The 16720-nt window shown below is 45.0% G+C and overlaps 1 protein-coding gene across 1 annotated transcript; it reads right to left on the reverse strand.

The window, feature by feature from the left end:
- Positions 1–5522: 5522 nt before the first annotated feature.
- LOC128840273 (2-epi-5-epi-valiolone synthase-like) lies at positions 5523–16136 on the reverse strand. Its single transcript, XM_054034078.1, has 5 exons — positions 15967–16136; positions 10016–10649; positions 8724–8957; positions 7704–7956; positions 5523–5623 (listed from the first exon to the last, which is right to left on the reverse strand). The coding sequence occupies exons 1-5, from the start codon at positions 16134–16136 to the stop codon at positions 5523–5525; spliced, it is 1392 nt and encodes a 463-aa protein (XP_053890053.1).
- Between the last annotated feature and the right edge of the window lie 584 nt (positions 16137–16720).

Consider the following 16720-nt stretch of genomic DNA (forward strand, 5'->3'; position numbering starts at 1 on the left):
TCACTACAGGTGATCGCACCAATGGAGCTGATATGGTATCAGTGTCTTAAAATGTCATGCATTTGGGGGCCTGATCCAAAGCCCACTGGAGTCTGTGGGCATCTTTCCACTGTCTTCAATGAGCACTGGACCAGATGTTATAGGCAGGCTTTTCATTCCTGTGTTTCTGGCATGCTTAAAAAAATTTTTTTTTGTAGTTTAATTTCTGAGATATGAAGCACAATTAAGTACCCGACTCCCATTTGGCTTTCAATAGGAGTTGCGTCCCATGATGTTCGTTATGCCTCTGAAAATCTCCCCCTTCATGTTTAATCCTTACATATTTACTCATTTTGCATCTGCTGTGTAATGTCTCCTGGCTCACCAACCAGCACAGGTTTTACAGTAGTTTCTTTACCAGACAGCATGAAACACATTGCATACTTTAAAGCTGAGCAATACATTTTTATGGTATATAGATATGATTTTATGTGATGGCATAAGATGTGTTTTATCAACATGCGTTTAGGATGTTCATATTAGTCATAAATAAATTTTATAACTTCATAAAAGCTCACTATCATAGCTGATGTCCAATCCCTCTTTGAAGCCAATCATTTGGCAAGATTCTATGACATCCTGTGGCAATGAGTTCCACAGTCTAACAATACAAGTATTTTCTAATGTCAGTCATATGTTCCAGAAAAAATATTTTACAGGTTTTCTATGCCAACTTTAGTACTCAGTGTGGACACAGAGACCATGAAACAGAAACGTTCTCAGTATTCAACGTACAACCAACCTTGACTCTGCCCCTGGATGTGTTAGTATTTAAGGGCTCAGTCCAAACTCCCAGCAAAGTCACTGGTATTCGTTCTTCTAGCTTAAATGGAAGTTGGCTGGACAAGGCCCTTATCTGCCTCTCAGCCATTATGAATGTGGGCATTTGAGCATAGACATCTATTTATTCTGCAGCCTGAAGTCTGAAGATTTATTGCTACACCATTAGGTCCTGTGTTTATGTAACTGACATACATTTTTTTGTGATCTAGCCTAAGAATTGTGTTTAATCAGTGTTCACATGACAGCTTTGTCTCTCACAATATTTGTCTAATTAGAGGTATAGAGAACTCCTTTCCTGTGGGAAAAGGTTGCCATTTGGATGTGATTCTCCACTGGTTGCTATTGAGGAACCAGAGAGAGAGATTTGATTGTTAAAGTATCTTTGATTGTGCACGGTATGTGGTTTATGAGCAGCTTTGTGCTATCCAAATGAATTAGCAGCTTGAAAGAATGCAGACAGCTGACTCGCTGCTAGGTCACAAGCAGGCCGGGGAGGACTGCGGCAACATGCATGGAAAGGGTCGGCCTGTGGAGAAGCTTTCTCTGATCACAAGATGTGCTAGTGCTGCACATACAGGGCGAGCTCCAGGGTTTTTGCCGCCCCAAGCTGCGGGGGAAAAAAAAAAGCCGCGGTCACGATTGGCGGCAGCTCCACCGCGCCGCTTTCTTCGGCGGCAATTCGGTGGCAGGTCCTTCCCTCCAAGAGAACCCAGGGACCCGCCGCTGAAAGAGCCCGACGTGCCGCCCCTTCCCCTTGGCCACCCTGCTTGCTGGGCTGGTGCCTGGAGCCGGCCCTGTGCACATGTCATAGTTCCATATACACAGAATGAACTCTCCATTACAGGGACAAGCTGAAAGTCCTTGACATGGCAGGTCTCTGGGAAGGTCAGATCCTCTGCAAAAATTCAGCCCTGCCAGTTTGACAGGAGGGGCTGCTCCTGGAGCACAGAAAACACCACTTTTCCCTCTCTGAATGTTCCCAATAATGGGGACATTCTGGATCATTTGGGCCCTTTAGTGGTTACAGGGAACAACTCCTGCTTTTCTAAATGTCTCCGAGGAACAATTAATACCATTGGTAGTGTTAGGAAATGAATGAATCCTTGGTATGGGGGGAGTTAAATCCTCGTTCAAACCTTTGCATGTCCATACTCTTCATTTAACATAGTGGTAAGAGACCGCTAAGGGCCCGCACCTAAAACAAAGCCAGTCTGTCCATAAACTAGCACCATGTGGGCATGGTATAGGGGGTCCATTGGGTAGTGAGACCAGGCATGTGAGACAACACACAAACTGAGCACAGACAAGGGGTCGGGGGGAGGCAAAAAGCAAGAAAGCCAGGCAGTAGCCTGTGAGCACAGTGTGACCCTGGGTACGCTAGAGACACAGCTTTGGGGTCTGTTGGCTTGGGGCTGTAAACGTTAAAAAAAACAAACAAAAAAAACCCCTCTTTTGTTCTTGGTTCCTCCTGTGTTCAGAGAAGCAGGACTTTGTACGTTCCCTGTAAATCAACAAGATTGCATCCCAGAGAATACCAGATTGCATCAATTGTTACTTCCACCTGGAACCCCCGTAGGGCCCTGAAATTTGACTCGCTGCTCGGGTCAAAAAGGGGCCACCGTAGATTTCCCCAGTTCCATCTTAACAGGGGTGGCCTCAGATAGACTAACTTCCTGACTATCCTCAATTCTGGTGTGTCCCAGGCCTCATGGGGACCTGATTGCTCACTTAACATAGTTATTAAGAAAAGAGAGACTGCTCTGGGTACCAATGTCCTCCAGTGCCTCCTGTGTCTTGACTAGGGTGCAGCAATAGCATACAGACAGAGAGGCTGTAAGAATGCAGGAGCCTTAAGCCCTCTTTGTTCAGTGTTTGTACAGTGCCTAGCACAAAGTGGTCCTGTTCTTTAAGTGGGGCTCCTAGGTGCTACTATGATACAAATAAATTAAGACAAGGAGAGGCCAGGCGCCACTTTTGGGTTCCTATCTCATTCAAGTATCAGAGGGGTAGCCGTGTTAGTCTGGATCTGTAAAAAGCAAGAGAGAGTCCTGTGGCACCTTTAAGGCTAACAGATGGGTGTATATTCACACGAAAGCTTATGCTCCAATACTTCTGTTAGTCTTAAAGGTGCCACAGGACTCTCTGTTGCTTTTTATCTCATTCAAGTGAAACACAAACTGCTATACTAAGGGGGACCTTGTTGACTTGGTTTCTCTGCTACGTGCAGAATCAGCAGAGGTGAAATGGTTGTGAATATCAAAATTGTGTCATGAAATAGAAGAGCCTGGGCAAGACCTGGATTATTGGGTTTTCTTGTTAATGATGGCATCCTTTGTGAAAAGCACCTTCCCAAGGCTCGAGGATTGCTTCTTTCTAGAGCAGCCTCAGGTCAGAAGCCAGAGGAGAACCTGGTGGGCTGGGCTTTCAGTAGGGGGCAGCGTTGTTCTATTTGCATGTTTTAGGTATCAGTGCTTCAAGTGTCAAGGGTCTGAGGGAACTCTGCTGGGTCAGACCTCTCCCCATCCCTCCCACAAAGGAAAACCAAGGAGCAGAAAAGCAAAAGCTGAAGTAAGACTAGGCAGGGGAAGAAGGTACTGCAAAGGCGGCATTTCAAAGGGCGATGTTAGAGTGGCTAAAGACTCCTCCAGGTAGAATGGAAGTATTGGAGAAAGATCATTTGTCGATTCCATTTTTCTCTTGTGCATGCGCGCGCGCACACACACACACACACACAGAGTTTTTCTTTACAAACTGTATGGTTTAATGGCTTTTATTACTTCAGTAAACAGTAAGAAACCAACACACCCTCAAACACTAGTATAGCATCTAAACTGATTGATTCAAAACTCTGTAAATAAAAAAGGATGTTGACTGCATTTCCCTTGCATCCACCTCCAACCAAAAGGCCCATAGCCCTTTATATTTTTCACATTCTTCATGTGATACGTAACATTTTCTGTGACTGTCAAGTTACTGAGATATGATGTTCATGCTATTTGGGGATATTAATCTTGTTTGTTTTTCCTGTTTCTAGTGGTTATTCTTCAGTGATTGTAGTTGCCTTGAATGTGAACATTTTATGAGCTCGAATGAGCCAAATTCATCCCTGGGGTAAGTAGGCATAAAGTAGCTCCCCTTGATTTCAGTGGGAGCTGCTTCTGCATATGCCACGTAGACTTATCTCTACACAATATGAAAGTGAAACAAATTGCACTTATGTGGCACACCCAAGGAATTCTGGACTTGTACAGGTTACACAGGTAAACCACCAATACCCATTTTTTGGCCAACCTAAACCCAATGTGTAACTTACATCACAGCGGAATTTGACCAAGTATGTTTTATTGATATATAATTGTAAGTACATACTTCTAGCTAGTTAAGGTCAATGTAATGAATCAGAATCATACAAGTGATGATAATTTTTTTGAGGCCGGACTGCTGCCAGTTCAGGCTTGCTCACTACTGTACACTTTCTAACCTTTTGTTCAGTTTAGTTTCAAAAGTCCCAAGTCGTAGGACTTCCACAGCTACTGAGGCCTTGTCTTCACTTACCGGAGGGTCCGGCGGCACGCAATCGATGTTCTGGGATCGATTTATCGCGTCTGGTTAAGACGCGATAAATCGATCCCGGATCGATCCCGGAAGTGCTCACAGTCGGCGCCGGTACTCCAGCTTGCCGAGAGGAGTACACGGCATCGACTGGGGGAGACTTCCTGCCGCGTCTGGACCGCGGTAAGTTCGGACTAAGGTACTTCGAATTCAGCTACGTTATTAACGTAGCTGAATTTGCGTACCTTAGTCCGAAGTGGGGACTTAGTGGGGACCAGGCCTACGGTTGCCTGTTTCTCATTGAAACAGAGAGATTTTGTAATCTGACACGATATAATGGTTACTGTGTTCAAAATGTATGGCTCTGTACATGATTAGAGTAAAAACCAATATGTATTTTTGCCTCAAACATTTAAAATGGAAAGTAGCTTAAAAATGCGATCAGTGCTGCATGATGTATCATAGGCATTTTACTTTTCTTTAGCTATTTTACATAGCATATTGTTTTCTGATAAAAGAAATTTACAATACAATAGAAAAGGTTTTTTTTTCTTTTTTGCAAAAGTAACTAGTGCAATCTTATACTATAAAGACTGTGTTATAAATAGGAAATGTATTTAGTTGCTACATCATCAAACCCAACACCTTTTTATATCCCTTAAAGACCTAATACTGCCATCTTAACTTGGGAAACACTTCTATTGACTCCAGATCCATTGGAAGACAATGAAGAGTCAGCCGTCTGGAAGCTCTATGTTAAAACACCCCACAATCTGTACTAGTGTATGGAATAAAGGAAAGGGAATGGAAGATCTGCCATTGACTTCAATGGGAGCAGCGTTGTGCTCAGAATATACTATGCTACATGCATGAGAGAATTCCAGGTTGTTAATTATTTCTTTTGTGCTATCCAGGCGCTGGGAGCTATATGATCACAATGTGGCCCCTATCAGCTTCTATTACAAATTGTACAAATGTAATAGGCATAATAGATCAGATGCCTAAAAAAAACCAAACCCAAACTTTTGTGCTGATTTCATAAGGTCATCTGAAACGGTTCTATTTGAAATCCAGCCCAGCTCACTACATTACAGCTCTCCATGATGCCATCCAAGGGGCAGTATTGCTTCGATCGGATTCTACAGCCTTCAGTGAATCGGAAAGTCCTCTTCCATTGCTGTCTTACATTCGCTGGCCCACCGTTTGTACGCTCTTTCCAGGGTGTCTTCGCTGATATCATTGAATATTTCTGCAAAATACGATTTTTAGTTAGTAGAAGAAGCTTCGCGGGATGTCCAATTCACTCACAGAAAGTGAGGCAAACTCTCCTTGAGTAGCTTTACAAAGACTTATTCACAGGGCTAGATTCAGAAAGGGACTTGATCACCTAAAGATAGCCTCAGGCACCTAGGCACCATTGACATTCACAGAATCACTGTTAGGCACACACAGCACAAAGCTGGCTAAATCCTAACACAGCCCCCACAGCTAAGGAGCTGCTTTGAGTCCTCACTCAAGCCTAACCCCTGTGGGCTCTGATTCTGCGAACGTGCTTTGAGCATGTCTAATCCTTACAAGAGCCAGCTGGGGGGCCAACGGGGTGGGGATTTTGCAGGCTGCCTGTGTCGATCCATCCCAGAATAGCCAGGAGCCCACTTGGGATGGGGGAGACCCAGACTTGAACCCCTATTGTGCCTGACTGGGAGCAGGGTCTTGAACCTAGGTCTCCTCCATGCCAGGTGAGTGCCCTAATCAGCAGGCTATTGTGGGGTAGGCCTCTCTCTCTCCATCTCTTCTTTAGAAGCTGTTCTACTTTGTATAAATAGTTAAACATTCATTGGAGCAGGGACATGAACCTGACTCTTCCAATTTCCTGAGAGTACCTGGGTTATTGGCTATCGTGGGGTTGTTGGGGTGGGCTCTTTCTCTGTGACTTTTTTCACGAGAAAGGGCTGACCTGACACAGGCACCTACTACTCCAGCGGAGCGGTCATGGCCGAGAATCCGAGGTGAAGATAGGTGCCTCCCTCCAGGCTCCGCCAGGTGTCCTCAGCCGCTGCCATCCCCCCGCTTGTCTACACTGCTGTTTTTAGCAGTGTAGAGTCCCACTGCCGCCCCTCTGCCAGAATCTTTCACTGCAGCAAGGAAAGGCTCTGCCGGAGCCTTTCCTTGCTGCGGGGAGCTGCTAGCGCCTTTCCCTGCTGCCACCCCTCTAGGAGAACTTTTCACCGACACATGGAACTACACACTGCAGTGTGGATGCAACCTCCCTGTGGTGTTTAGCTACACATACCCAACATGCTGCCCCCAGAGTAGAAACGGTGCCTAAATCTCCTTTGTGAATGAAGCCCACAGAGATTCGGAATTATTACAAACTAGCTGTAGACTGACGTATCACAAGCTGATCCTAGGTGCTGCTTTTTATTCTGAATTTTCTTTCTATTTATATGTGTATTGTCACCCTGGGCAGACATTCGTATCACTGAGGATGTATGCTATTTAGTTCTACGTCTATTAATTGCATCATATACCAGCTGCCTTTTTCCAAGAGTTGCTTCAACATGTTTTCAAGCACGACAAAAGAATTTTTACTGTTACTACTTTTGTTGTGGTTTAAACAAATATAGCGCTGTATTTGGATTGTCCTGACATAATACCCAGTATGGCTTATAATATGTTTGCAAAGTAAATTGGCCAGCCTTAAGGCAATTTATTAGAGCTCAGTCTTTAATTAAGTTCTGGTGGTGAGATGCAGGAGCTGAATTCCCTCTCTGTCCAGGTATAATAAGATGAAAAGGTCAATTAAAGCCCTATATATATATAACTGCAAACGGTAGGGCAGGCAGTGGGCATGTTATATTGTGTTCCTTAGTGGTGGTGTAACAAGGATTTTTTTTTTCTTTGAATGTTGCCAGGACAAGTAAAAACAAAGTAGTTGACAAAGTTCCAAGAGAAAAGTAATTAATATCCCCCAAAAGACTTTACTGTAATAACCTGGTCCAAAGCTTCTTGAAGTCAATGGAAAAACTCCCATTGAATTCAACAGGTATTTGATCCTGCTCTCAGGGCCAGATTTTAAATGGTGATACAGCACCTAAAGATATAGGTGACTGCCTAGTGAAATTTCCAAAAGTGCCTCCGCACAATGAGTGTTAGGTGCTCAGGCATTTTTGAAAATCACACTAAGCAGCCATCTACCTCCAAACATCTTTAAAAATCTGGCCATTAGTGAGTGTGTCTGGGAGTTGCTCTGGTATATGTGAATGGGTGTGAAAATTCCCCCTGTCCCTTGGTTAATGTCTGTCCCTTTAGAAGCTATGTTGCAGTACCTGCCATTCCAAGTCCAGTTGGGAGAGGCATTCTCATCTGGCCTCCACAGTGTTTCAACCTTTCCACCAAGGCCTTCTTTATTAGATACATGTTGCAGTCTTCATGCCACACCGGGAGCTCCAAACCCTTCATGCACTGAATGATGTCGGCTTTTTCCTCCGGAGTTAAAAGCCCCCTTTCATAGGCCACGTAAGTCATGAATGCCATGTCTATGTTTACTGCTTCTCCATGCATCAGTGATGGCAAAACTTTCTGAAATGAAAGTAAAATTAGCTTTTCCCCCCTTACAGTAACTAGTCCGGGTTTTCTTAATTCATCTGAGTTTGTAGATGAAAATTAGTATGAGGCTCTCAGTAGTAGAACTAGAGATTTGCTAAATCTCAGCATCCTTTTTATTTCTGGGGAGTGGGGAAAATATTTTCCACCATGATTAATGGTACATAAAATCTCCCACAGAGAGCTTGATTTTTGCTCCTCTTGAAGGCAAGGGCTGAACTTTGAATGAGAGGGAGGGAAGATTAGTGAGCAGCAAAAATCTCACTTCAACCTTTTCACAGGGACTGAGTCTCTTTGTCCTTATGCCCCACTTCTGAACAGTAGTTTATCGCAGCAGTAGGGTCTGGAATCTTAAAACCCTGCAATATTTGGATTGTTAGCTGAGATTATTTCGCTATTTATATTACACTAATGCCTAGATATGCGCACTCCTTTGTGCCTCTGTACAAATGGGACAATCAGTGGCTCAAAATTCCTAACAATCAAAATAGAGAACATAGACAAAGTTGGGAGGGGAAACGGAGGTGCACACAGACTGGACATGACTTGCCCACTGTTACACATCAGATAGAGTTTGGACTAGACCCCAAGTCTCCTGACTCCCAGGCCAGGGCTCTATCAACTGGGCAATGCTGCCTCACAAGTATAATACGAAACAAAACCTTCCAAGAACATTTTTACTATGATTAAAAACTTGTTGCTTTATTTGAACAGGACATTGCAAAACAAAATTCGTGACTTACCATTTCAAGCTCTGGGCTTATAAGGTGACCAAAATCAACCAATCTGTCCAGGTCATCCTCCCAGAGGTTGGGTGCCAGCTCTTCCAGCATTGTTTCTATGGCAAGTCTGGTTGTCTTTAGAGCAGCATCACCACGATTGACCAAACCGTTGTGAGACTGGAACTTTGTGTCCAGCATGTATTTTCCATGGCTCTTGAGCAGATCAAAGAGCCCTTTGTGTTTCATGAGCGCCATCTTGAATAAAGAATGGAAAGAAGTACTTTAAAAAGATGAATTTTTATATAAGCCAATAATGCACTCTAGGAAAAGTACATATTGAAATACATACAACTAGTACTATATTATCCTAGAGCATGCATGTCAATAAAGGTTGGATTATTGGTTGCTCCTGGACCTCACCAGGATAATCCAGGCTTCCCCCCTCCCCCCCCCCCAGGATTTTTTGTAAAGAGAATTGAGTGAAGGGGTGTGTGGGGTGATATCGTGGGCTTGGGGTTTTGGAAGGGTTTTTAGTTTTGTAGGCAGCCATTCAAATTGCATAGGTTTTACTAATATCGCATGCATGCATTCAGGATGGATGGATTTTTAATACATTTAAATACTTCTTAAATTGACACAGTAATCCTACTTTGCACTACATGACATCGCTAGATCTCAAAGCTGTTTGCATATGTAAATTTAAGGGAATAACTATAGATTTACAATGAGAGCAGTATTTGGCCCAGAAAGATTGATAATACCATTGGTCAACCAAACTCAACATACACTTTCAACATTTGAGGTATGTATAAATGGCCTTGTAGAACATGTCTTTGGCTAAAAATTTAACTACCGTAACTTCCCTGTTCTTCCCCCACTCTGAAAAAACTAAAGTTTATCTTTACTCTTATTGGATGGTGATCCAAAGTACATAGAAGTAAATAGAGTCCCATAGATTTGAATACGTTTTGGATCAGGTCCATTATGAAAGAGTTTTCTTCTATCTGTTTGCTCTACGGTTGACATCTGGCTTTGTTATATGTTGTGTGTATCTTAAAAAATTACCAGGGGTCCCTAGAGGCTGGGCTAGGCACACTTTTAGATTCTTAGACGCCAAACAACTATAAACTATGTGGGTGGGTATGATTAATAAATAATGAGATTTGGTTGTCCAACTTCTCTAGGTGGCCTTGAAAAGCCAACCCTTTGGATGTATAAAACATCTTACACAAAGCCCTAGGCTCACACACAAATTCAACTTTTTATTAATAATTAATATAGCAAAAGTACATCTGTATTCCAAAAAATGGTACCTTCAAAATTTCACCAAGACCATTGGAGATGTGTCGTCGGGGAATAGTTTGGATGAAGGATCTGTCCAGAAAAGTAGCTACAGGAGGAGTGTAGCCTCCAAGCTTGTTCTTGCACTGAAGGAAATTTACACCGTTCTTTGCTCCCACACTGGCATCAACGTAAGCCAAGAGGGTTGTTGGGACACGAATATAAGGAGTGCGTCTTCTATAAAGTGACGCTGCAAGGCCTACGATATCAAGGCAAACCCCTCCTCCAATTGCTATAATGGGCTCTTTACGCCTGTCGATGCCGAAGTTGTGAACTTCTTCCAAGATGCTGAGGACCAGATCCATGGATTTGGTTTCTTCAGTGGTGGGCAGGGAGAGGATTTTATAATGAACATTATTGGCTTCAAAGTACTTTCTCACTTTTGAGCCATAATATTCATCGACAATCTGATCCATTACAATAAAACGCCTCTGTTCTCTTTCTCTGTTAATGGCCATCTCTAATTGCTGAGGATCTATGATGTGCCCAAAAAGGAGTGTACTGTTGGCAGGATCCAGAAGACTGCATGTTTCCACCACTTTGTAGCAGAAAGAGATAGGAGCTTCAATTGTCCAGGAAATCCCAATATCTGACACACTTTTGCCTCTGTCAGGGATCACAAAACATGGTGTGAGATCAATACACTAGGTACCTTCTATGCCAAAAAGAATTTACAAATGAAGCAGCTAACTTACTGATTGAAATACGCAATCTCTCATTAAAGTCTACTACTACACCAGAAAATAGTAGGGTTTCAAATATTGTACTGATCTTTAAAATAGGCAATAGGGGGGATTCTGGGAATTGTAGAGTAGTTGGCCTTGCTTCAGCACCAGGAAAATTGGCTGATGTGATAATTAAAAATTGAATGAGTAAACATGTAGGTGGATAATGATACAACAAAGACTAATTAGTATGGCATCTGTAAAGGCAAATTGCTCCTCTCAGATTCACTAATTTGTCTATAAGTTAGTGGAGATGAGTGCTCTAATTTATTTAGACTTTCAGGAAAACCTATTACATGTGGCTATGAAAGAGAGATCAATGTCCAACATGGCAAAATTTTAACAACGAGTTACCCAAGGTTCTGTATTAAAAGGACCAATGTTCCATATACATTTTTTAAATGAACTTGGAAGGGCAGGGAGTGAGAAGTGCTGAGACAAAACTTACAGATGACACACTTATTGATGATAGTCAAGACTAGGGAAGAGTGTGAGGCGTTTCTTCAGAGGGACCTAGCAAAGCTGTCTAGCGAGCTGGTGGGAAAGTGGGGAGGCAGGGACAATGCGTGGTGATTAGGAGCTCTAGCCCACCTAGCGGCCCTGCCCAGAGGCACCGCCCCTTCCCCAAAGACCCGCCTCCCACTCACTACATTCCCCCTCTCTCAGTGGCTCACTCTCCCCCACCCTCACTCACTTTCACTGGTCTGGGGAGGGCTCTTACTGGGGGTGTGAGCTCTGGGGTGGGGCCAGAAATTAGAGGTTCAGGGTGCAGGAGGGGGCTCCAAGCTGGGGCAGGGAGTTGGGGTGCAGGAGGGGGTGAGGGCTCCTGCTGAGGGTGCAGACTCTGGGGTGGGGCTAGGGATGAGGGGTTTGGGGTGCAGGAGGTGGTTCCAGGCTGGGGGGTTGAGGCAGGGGGTTGGGGTGTGGGAGGGGTGAGTGCTCTGGGCTGGGGATGAGGGGTTCAGGGTGTGGGAGGGGGCTCTGGGCTGGGGCAGGGGTGCAGGGGTGTGAGGGATCTGGGCTGGGGATGAGGGGTTCAGGGTGTGGGAGGGGGCTCTGGGCTGGGGCAGGGGTTGGGGTGCAGGAGGGGGTGAGGGCTCCTGCTGGGGTGCAGACTCTGGGGTGGGGCTAGGGATGAGGGATTTGGAGTGCAGGAGGTGGCTCCAGGCTGGGGGGTGGGAGCTATGGGTTGAGGCAGGGGGTTGGGGTGTGGGAGGGGTGAGTGCTCTGCGCTGGGGATGAGGGGTTCAGGGTGTGGGAGGGGGCTCTGGGCTGGGGCAGGGGTTGGGGTGCAGGGGTGTGAGGGATCTGGGCTGGGGATGAGGGGTTTGGGGTGCAGGAGGTGGCTCCAGGCTGGGGGCTATGGGTTGAGGCAGGGGGTTGGGGTGTGGGAGGGGTGAGTGCTCTGGGCTGGGGATGAGGGGTTCAGGGTGTGGGAGGGGGCTCTGGGCTGGGGCATGGGTTGGGGTGCAGAGGTGTGAGGGATCTGGGCTGGGGATGAGGGGTTTGGGGTGCAGGAGGGGGCTCTGGCTGTGGAGGGGTTCAGGGCTGGAACAGGGGGTTGGGGCATGGGCTTACCTCGGGCGGCTCCTGGTCAGTGGCTCACCCGGGGCATTAAGGCAGGCTGCCTGCCTCTTCTGGCACCCAGTGGCGCCGGAACATTTTTAGTAGTGGGTGTGTGAAAGCCAGCCCTCTCCCCCCTGTCCACCCCCTCCCCGGAGCCTGGGAGCAAGGCTGTGTCTCCAGGAGTGGGGGACCCAGACAGGGATAAGGGGGGCAAGACCACAGCTGGTGGTGCTGACCGGAGCCGCTAGGGTGCCTTTTCGACCGGGTGTTCCGGTTGAAAACCGTACACCTGGTCACCCTAAGCCCACCATATAGTTGCCCCCAATAGGTCACGGGAGATGCTGAAGGAACTGAGACCAGGACCTGCCACTTAGAGCATGAGCAGGTGTGGGAAGGGGCCCTGCCTTGGTGGGGAGATTGGGGTGAGACTGGAATCCATCCCCCAACTGGAACAGGGGCTCCTCCACCCCACCCCCACCCCTCTCACTCCTGCTTGTGCTCCAAGCAGTGGATCCTGGTCTCTGCTCCTGCTGTCTTCCCTGGGGCTGCCGTGGGGCAGGCCCAGGCTCCTAAATGCCACTCGTTGTCAGCCCTGCCCCCTTCTCCCCACTAGCCCACCAGACCAGAAGCAGCATAGTGGCCCGGCCTGGAGCTGAACCAGATGGCCAGTGCCACATGGTGAGACACATCACACCCCTTCCCCCACGCCTGCCCCCTGGCTGCAAGCAGCTGAATTAGCTCAATACCATGATTTTTCCAACAACGGGGATGCAGAGGTGGGCGTGCCCACTTCCGCCTCCCCACTGTTGGAAGAATCATGATATTGGGCTAATTTCATGATTTCAATGGAGTCCGTGAAATCATGATCTTCACCGGGCCTTACTTCTAATGTTTGCGAAGGGATCCTCTTAGAGGCAACACATAGTTGCGCTGTGCTTTCTCAGAGCTTGTGATAACTCCAAAACTGAACACTCTGTCTTTAAGCCAGCCAAGTCCTTTAAGCAATTCTGCAGCTGAAATAGCGTTCTTACTTTTGCAACTCAGGTCCATATTCTGGCCCTAATCCCAGTCCTGTATTCTGTAATAGTAGTTTAGATCTACTCTGGAGTTTCTTGTTTTCCCTTTTGAGATGGAACTTGCCTTTCTGGGATGAAATAGCAGAGCTTTCCCAGTAGAGGTCAGTCTGCCGTAGCCTATACTTGGTGATTTTTCAGGACAGAGGTCAAAGCTTTTTTGGCTTAATCAAGCCTTTAGGGTTGGAAAAATTGAATTCAGGTCAAAGTCAGTGACCAGTCTCAGGTAGCAAAAGGACATTTTCATTTTCAAATAAGTCAGAATAGTTTTGACCGTTTCGAAATGAAATGATTTGACTTTTCGTTTCATAGTGACATTGAGTTTAGAAACTTAGTTGGATGCATTTTTTTAAACATTTCATTTTGGGTTGGAAAAAACCCTGGAAATGGAACGAAATGAAACTCTGAAAAAACCTCTTTTTTAGGTTTTTATATTTAGTTTAATTTCAGGTGTTGTTTTGATCAGAAACAGTTTCTTCCCCCCTGTCCCCCTCATCTTGTCATTTCAGCAAGAAAACCAAAAAAAAAAAACCCAACAACCCCAGGTTTGGTTTGAAACTATCCACATTTTTCCTCCCAGGTTTTTTGATTTGGCACCCGAAGAGAAAAATCAGTCACTTGTATTATTCAGAGGCCTATGGAAGCAAACAGCTGCCCGGTGGGCTTTTCAAAAGGGTACGTCTACACAGCAAAAAAAACCCACGGCAGCGAGTCTCAGAGCCCAGGTCAACTGACTTGGTCTCATGCTAGGGGGCTAAAAATAGCAGTGTAAATGGTGGGGCTAAGGCTGGAGCCCAGGCTCTAAAACCTGTGTGTGTGGGGTGAGGGGGGTAGGTCTCTGAGCCCCGCAAGCCTCAATCAACTGACCTGAGCTCTGAGACTCGCGCCTGCAGGGTTTTTTTTGCTGTGTAGATGTACCCCAAAACACCTGAACCCAGATCATCATATGTATTTACTCACCTGCCTCCCACTGCAGTCAATGGGAGGTAGGTGCCTAAATACCTTTGGCGATCTGCCTAACTTCCACTGAAATCAATGGATGTTAGGTACCTACCTGCTTTTCCTACTAGGCACCTATCTGCCTCTTTAGGGATGTAAATGCCAGTAAAAATCTGGCCCTAAGTGACTTAGGGACTTTTGGAAATGGTACTCATGAATTTTTATGCTTTTCAGAGGCTATTATTCTGTCTGTTTAAGCTAATACAGTAAAAAAATTATATGACTATAAAATAAGCTCAATCAAATAAATAATTTTCAGAGAAGGATTATTACTGTGTGCATTTATTTTTGAAACTTTTGGCCACTAAAGAGAGGGTGTGGTTCTGAATGTCAGTTACAGTACAGGAATCTGTTTTAGATGTCAGAGGTAACTTTGGCCACATGGCAGATGGGCAGACGAGGATACAGCCTGGTCTGAATTGCAGAATGCCTATGAAGTCGAGCCCAAATCTGCCATTTGCTAATGGATATTTTACATGAGCAATTTTTTGGCAGACTGGGCCCTAAGTCAGTGAATTATGTTATTGACTAAGGACCCTATCCTGAAATGAGCTCTGCACAAGCAGATCTCTGTGCCTGGATAGAACCCCACTGAATTCAATCCAGATCTGCCTACGCAGTATCTGCTGCAGAAGTGGCACCTTATTTACCTGTTCCTGCTGAAGCCAATGGCAAAACTCCTCTCAATGAATTTGATAAGGATCAGACCCAGTGATAATAGAATAAAGACACTGCAAATATTGGAAAACTTCTGATGTGCAAAAAACAAACAAAGCCCCACATTTGTGAGTATTCCATTAATATTTAATAGCAAAAGGAGTCTCTGTATTCTATTGAAAGGGGATCCTCCTGCAATCCAAGGTTAATTAAGGAGGGAGACATTCCTGCAGAGAGCTGTGATTGGCCTTAAGGGAAAACATTCACCCATCTGTGACCCTTTTCTGACCTTGCCACAGGTAGAGAACTTCCCCTAAAGTTTATGACAGCTGCATTCTGCTTTTTGATCATGTCAGTGATTTTTAGTAACTTTGTATTTGTTTTTCCAAGCTATGTATTTCATTACCCGAATCTGTAAATGTCTGTTACACACCCCATTTTATATACAATGATTTTGAATATGCACTGAATGAACACAGTTGCAAAAATCCCCACGTTCCTCTAAATACTCCTCAAACATTTTAAGAAAAGCTTCCAAGCTTTATTTGATAAATACACAAAAGTGTGAAAAAATCAGAGTGGGGGATAATGATCTCTCTTTCAACTCACTCCATTTATGCCAAGGTGTATGGCGAACACATGATTTGTGTGGCAGTACTGGCACACAAAAAGATGGGTTGAGAAATACGTTTGAGCCTTTACTTGGAATGTCTGCTTTTTGGTGGGTTTCGGTCACATTCAACACAGCGACATTAGATAACATTTTTCAGTTGTACAAGCCCAACATATCTCTAAATTTCCCCCATCTGAAAGATAATATAACATGACTAACTCAAGCCAGATTGATGGCTAGCCCATCCTCAGATTTTAGCAAGTACTCCTAGCGCAAGCTTTTATACTTACATTTTAGCCTGTGAGATGGTTATCTTATCCTCGGAGTTGCATGTGACATCCCCCTTCTTGATGCGACACCAAGTGCTCTTGACCCGCACCAGCTGAAAATCAGTCTGTCTGGGATTCTCAGGCATGACTGTTGTGGCCTTTTTGGCTAAGATCTCTTCAGACACCGGCATCTTTCCAGCAGATGAAATCTCTATCTTGAGAGATCTCACCTAAGTGAGTGCCTTCCAGCCACTTTTAAAGGCTCCAGTTTGACCATATTTTGGAAGAGGAGGTCCTGTCTACTCCTCACCTGTTGGTACTGTGTGTGTGGGTGGGTGGAGGAAATTATAAAACTAGTATTATCTAATCTGAGGACACGAGTCAGAGGTGTACAACTCACGCAGAGACACATGTAGGACCCAAGCTAGCGTTGTATAATTGGTTAGTTTTATAACGCTTAGGAAATACAATACAAATCCATAAATTAGCTTCTCACATGATGCCCTGCAGTGAAATGGGTGTTATGAAAGACAAATAATTTATATGAAACATCAATGTCGTTTCAAGAATTCCTTTGTTGGGCAGGACCTTTGATTTATCTAACTGCTAGCCCCACTCTGTGTGCAAGAGGCAAAGAGGGAACACAAGCAGCAGTGGTGGGGAGATTTAAAAATTGTCCATGATGGAGAATCCACCACTACCCTTGGTAAATTGTTCCAATTAATTACTCTCACTGCTAAAAATTTACACCTTATTTCCAGTCTTAATTTGTCTA

This window comes from Malaclemys terrapin, chromosome 7 (assembly GCF_027887155.1).
Source record: "Malaclemys terrapin pileata isolate rMalTer1 chromosome 7, rMalTer1.hap1, whole genome shotgun sequence".
NCBI lineage: Eukaryota > Metazoa > Chordata > Testudines > Emydidae > Malaclemys > Malaclemys terrapin.